General features: G+C 42.9%; 1 protein-coding gene across 1 annotated transcript; it reads right to left on the reverse strand.

Moving 5' to 3' along the window:
* Positions 1 to 522: 522 nt before the first annotated feature.
* On the reverse strand, positions 523 to 2,190 carry LOC147901059 (uncharacterized). The gene is made up of 4 exons (XM_087376323.1): positions 1,705 to 2,190; positions 1,469 to 1,609; positions 985 to 1,143; positions 523 to 770 (listed from the first exon to the last, which is right to left on the reverse strand). The coding sequence occupies exons 1-4, from the start codon at positions 1,966 to 1,968 to the stop codon at positions 621 to 623; spliced, it is 714 nt and encodes a 237-aa protein (XP_087232449.1). The 5' UTR covers positions 1,969 to 2,190; the 3' UTR covers positions 523 to 620.
* Positions 2,191 to 5,903: the final 3,713 nt, after the last annotated feature.

Below are 5,903 nucleotides of genomic sequence, written 5' to 3' on the forward strand. Positions count from 1 at the left end.
CCTCGTTTCAAACAAAATAGATCCCAGATTTTTTCTTATCCACCCCTTCGTTTAAGGCCATATATGGACCCGAAAAGAGCTCAAGCTTACGTGCTAATCAGACATCACGACAACTGAAAAAATCATCAACACACGTTTCGAGAAAATTAGGGGGAAATTATCACTACAACGCCAAGTCATTTAGCTACGGTGAAAAATTGACGAGCAGCCTGATTACAAGGAGTGCACAAACTAGAAGGAGAGACCCGAAGTAAGCAATTGAGTAAATAGATGCCAAGACTGGCAAGCTGTATGCTGATGAACTTTCCCTTCATCATATTTAAGCCGGTAATACATCAACACTGTCCAAAGGCTCGAAGATCCATATGATTACCCAGCCAGCTCCTACAAACGTGGGCACTGGGTATACCATATCAAGACTGCCATTGAAATCCACACGAACGATAGAGTCCTTTTCAAAAGAATCAGAGGCCAACGAGAGAAGAATGCCAGGTAAAGTAGGGGAGCACACAGCTAGATTGATTTTCCCGCCACTCTTCAATTGGTAAAGAACGAATAGAGAGGATTGTTAGAAGAGTCCGCAGTAAAAACTAATTTTGAAACGTTCTCTCCCAATGTGGCTAGCACAACTGAGAGCTGGAGGACAAGTTCCTGTTATCACATGATTTCGATTGAAACCTGTCTTTTTGGGAGACCTTTTGCTGGCACACTCTGCTCAACACCAGCTTAAGAGTCTTCTTTGTGTCTTCATCCGTAGGAATCCCACGAATCTGCGACAGCGGGACCAAAAATATTTGTGTTACATACATAGTACAGTTCACATACACAACGATAGTCTCAAAACCATACTCGCGTTCACAGAATCAGGCCAGGGCTTAGTACAGCAGATCGTCGCTAGAAGCAGTCATATATTAAATCTCTCATGTGGAAGTTTAACAGAAGCACAGCATGCCATTAAGAATAAGAGACTTCCCCCACATTTACCTGTGCATCAAGAACTATCCTGCCACCGCACGACACATTCACATCATCAAGAATTGCTCCAAAGCCTTCCATTGCTTCTAAAAGTTCAGCCATCAACCCTCGCATTTTAGGGCATGTAACGTGGATATTGAGTCTCGCATCCATGGGAGTCACTTGCACCTGCGAAACTCAACGGTTCTCTCTTATCATTGGCATCAAAAATTAGGGAATCGAGCCCCTGTAAGTGTTTCAGATAACTACAGGACTCCAAACGTTTCGATCACAGTCTAGGTAGACTGTAAAGACACGCAAGTTTTTCGAATCAACTACGTTCATGGTAATTGTTTGCATCCACAAGAAAATATAATTTTGCAGAACAATACAGAAGCGTCTAAGGAACCTGTGCATGTTTTTCCACATCTCCAACCTTAGGCAGCAAGATCTGGTTCCTTCAGCTACGCTGAAACGAAAGCACTAAAAGAACTTCACAGGGTGCTATACTCACCAGAAATGCCGGAGTCAGATCTTGATGTATCTTGGGCGAGTCTGGTATTTCAAGTTGTGTACCACTCAGATAAGACTGGTTTTGGACGCGTTTTTCCAAATAACGCAAGGCATCCGCTATCACGCATGATCCAGCTTGTACCTGTTGGACACCTAGATCATGCTAAGCGTCGCAAAAGTACTATAAGCTTCGAATTTAGCTGTGCATCAAATAGTCTTGATAGCCTCGGAGCATACCGATCCGCTGCGTCCCACTAGTGCTTGTAAAGCGCGGAGCTTCTTGAAGAGAGGCTCAAGCGCAGGATCAGTCTTTGTTTCCTTATTTCTCACGACACATCTGCTTGTGTATAGCAAGAGAGTCAAAGCTTGGTAGCTAAGAGAAGCACAGGCCTTTGTCACCTGGGTAGATTCCATCCTCTTGGAGGGCCTATCCAAGTCTCTCCGACGGACGACGCACTCGTCGTTAACGTTTCTTTCCAGCAGATCTACCATCACAGCCATTATACGTCAGATTTAATTCTCCCGCAATTCTGAGAATTGAGAGAAGGAAAGCCTGTGACGTTGAGAATTATGACAATCTCATGACAACCCGAACGAATCAAGTGGCTAGGTGCGACTTGTGATAGGCTGAGGTTCATGCATGTTCACTGGTCATTCCGGGTCACGTGGAAGGGCACGAGGAGGGAGAGGCGTTGTGGGCAGAAGAATGTGGGAATGTAGGAAGACACGGCCTGGTTCACGCCGGAAAGTATTAATGAGTTGACGAAGAAACTGAGCAACAGTGTGGGAGTAGGGATGTAATCATGAACAGGTGTGAAGGTTGAGTCAATCGTGATCGAGAATCGAGGGAGAGCACGGGGTTGTCGAGTTGGAAGGGTGGCATTGTTTGCATGTGGTTTTCACGTGGGAGATCCATCAACCATGCTCTACCCATCTTGTCTCCGTTTCGCCCCTCGTTTAATTCCCAACCCTTCAAGACTCCAAGGTCAGCTTGGGTGCCTTTCAAACAAGATGAATTTCATCCAAGATGGTGAGCAGAAAAGGGGTCTAATTGCAAGCGGAGAGAGAGAGAGAGAGAGAGCAAAAGGCCGGGAGAAAAACGTCGAAGATTTGAAGGGATGAAGAAGAAGAGGAGGAGAGATAGAGAGAGAGAGAGAGAGAGAGAAAGGTGGAGAATTTCATGGGATACTCACATGCTCCTCCAATCAATGCATGCCAAAAAAACGTGAACATATCCTTCCTCCGCTTGTTTGCCCGCACCCCCAACACAACTGCCTGTGTGGAAATAAGCCCCCAAACATCTTCTTTGAAGAAGATAAATCCTCGCATGCAACCCAATTTTCCAGGACAATCGCGTCGTCATTGAAGTCCAAAGATGGCTCAAAAACTCAAGTTTTTTGAGTTAGCAAAATGGAAGATTGGCCTCCTCTCGCAATCGTGGCAGCCCTCGACATTCAAGAAATGTTACAGCACGCCATTTTGATTTTTGGGAAATGCCTCCTATGGCCATTTCCCTCATGTCCTAATATCCTTTCATCCCCTTAGGGCCTTATGTCATGAAGGGGAAATAAGGATATGCCTATTTTGGATGTTTTTCCCTTGTAAAAGCATATTTTAACTCAAAAAAACACTCGGATATCTATCTATGTGTGTTTTTCTATAAGTAAACCAACCCTACTCCAAGGAATATACCAATCACAACAATCTAGGTATTCCACTAACACCACTCTAGTGAAATAAATAAATAACAAGCATATTTTAATCCATGTGGCCATGTACTAGGATAATGTTTGAGAGGGATGTTGAAGTATAAGTCTTATTCAAGTAGTACTTTTCCCTTGGAAGAGCCTATTTTGCACATTTTTCCTTGGTGTATGATAAAACGATCCAAGTAAAATAAGAGAGAAATGCCACATCGATAGTTGAGGAGCGTCGCATCCATGGTCCCCTCTATAATCCTCATATTTTACCTCTATTTCCCTTGGTGCATTTGATAGCATAAAGGAAATACCTATTATCCCTGTTTTTCTCCTCCATGATATAAGGCCCTTTTGTGGTAGGGAAAGGACTCAAGGAGAAATATTTCGATATGTGGCAACCAATAGAGCCGATAGCCAAAGATATAGGTAACACAACCTCAAGACCATCCCTTATGTCAAGAGCCAACCCCACCATGAAGCAGCAACATCATTACTATGATTGAAAATGACCAAAAAGCCTGAGTTGTCTGCATTTCTCTAATAGACACCCATGGACTTGCTGACCGTAACATATAGGTTAAAGTGGGCTATCGTTGGTGGACCCAGGGGGTGCACTATTGAGAAACCCTAGATACGACAGGGGTATTTTACAAACCCCTTACCTGTGAATTTTGCTTGGATAGAAATAGCCCTTTTTCTATAGAAACTTACGAATTTTTTTCAAATTTTAATTTTAAAATCCATATGTAAATACATTTCTATAAATTTACCTAAAATTTTTGAATTAAAAAAACCTTCCATGTGAACCCACGTTGTATACTTACATATTTCTTGGTGAACCCTTCGAGTTCATTGAGAGGCTTCCACGACCCTTAAAAGGTGCCTTAGAGGCCATTTTTGCCATGGCTAGTTGAGTGAGAATGCCAAAAAACGTATATGCTTCCACCATTCCCACCAACCATGCCCTTGCAAAAGCTAGACCACATTGGGGTATTGCACAACCCTGACAGAGATAAGAAAAAACAATATCGAGCTGAGCTTGAACTGGGTCTTTTGGGCTACCATCCTTTCCACCTATCAAAAACTTATTAAGCATGTCTACCTACACATTTTAGCTCTCTGTATCTTACAATCTGTCTCCTCTCAACAACGAGTAGTGAGCTCTAGAACCTTTGCTAGAATTTTCTTGTTTGTGCCACCACATGCCTCGGCCATGGCAAAGTGTGTAGGAACAACCTCCTAATGGAATGCCATAAAAATTCATATGCCAGACTCATTCCCATTCAATGCCCTTTGATATCAGATGGCAAGTCCTAACAATGCACTACTCCCAATGCCCCCCCTCTTTGCCAAACCACTTCATCAAGTTCCCACGACAAGTATACCCTATTGAGAGGAAGAGAAAGAGGAGAGAGATGGACACAAGAGTTGCTCCCAAGGAAGTGATTCTATTCATAGATCATAGGCATATATATATAAGTTGAGGACTAGGCTGAGTTAGGGCAAGCTATATATAGATCTAACACCCCCACTCAAACTAGGCCCTCTAGCTATGAATGAAAAAACCCTTGGGGAGAACAAGGGAAAAACCCGAGCCACTATATATATCTATGTGAAAATATATATACAAAGGATGGTCATTTGCCAGTTTGAATGATACAGTGTAATGTTGGATGATGTAGTGCAAAGTATAGGCGCTATGTTTGGTGTATAATACACTGCAAAGTAGGTGTGAAAAATACAAAAATGTGCCTAGAAATCTCAACTTGTTTGACATAGTGATGATGCATAATCAGGGCTTGAGATCTTCAAGTTCGATGTTTGAGCTCTTCATCTGAATAGTAGAGCTTTTTGTCTCCAAGTTCAATCAGGTCAAACCTTTATAATCATGCCTTCATGTTTTGCACAATTCATCCGCCTAAATTAATGACCAATTCCATACGGTGTATATGCACACATTAAATATTCAAGTGTCCTTTTCTATTGTACCAAGGATGAATATATGAGGAAATTGCTTTGGTCACTCCAAAGATGAGTATGGAGGGGCGATTTGAGATGTCTACAAAGCCAGGGATGAGATGTCTAGCCATAACAACACAATAGGAAGGCCCATAAAGATCCAGCAAATCAAGAACCAATAATCTAGAAACCATTAGGGGAGAAATGGGGTCTCAAAAGGGCCTCCAATTAGTGTTTCCTAATTTCAAGGGATTAGAGAGTGATTTGAGGTGTACCAATGAGAGTGCTAGAAGGTGTGGGGCAATGGTATGTTGAGATGGAGAGTGGGCAAGCCTGCAGAGAGCCCCTATTGGTTGCTCCCCTTACACTAGGGACCACCCAAACCATCCCCCCCTCTAAACCCATGTTTGCCCCTCCTACCAGGTGCACCTCCCCCACATGAGCCCGAAACTGCCTTCAATGGGATAGTAGGACCCTTCTAGCAAATTTTCCGTCTCCCTTCCCCCTTTCTAGGGCCTCTACCCCCCCAAGGTAGTCAATAGAGCGAGGGAGAAAAAGCGAGCGGGCCCAATGAAGCGAGCGAGTTTTTTTACAATTCCTCCGATGAGAACAAATTTGAAACCAAACTTACTATAATAGCAAGATGTTGTCATAATAAGCATACCAATAATTAGACTTACAATCCACCCTATCTTTCACTTGAAGAACATAAACTAATTACCAAACTCATAACATAGATGACTATTGAAATACCACTTCACTTGCAAAATGCACTAG

This window comes from Dipteris shenzhenensis, chromosome 6 (assembly GCF_047967505.1).
Source record: "Dipteris shenzhenensis isolate YYH24624 ecotype China chromosome 6, Dip_SZ_1.0, whole genome shotgun sequence".
Lineage (NCBI taxonomy): Eukaryota > Viridiplantae > Streptophyta > Polypodiopsida > Gleicheniales > Dipteridaceae > Dipteris > Dipteris shenzhenensis.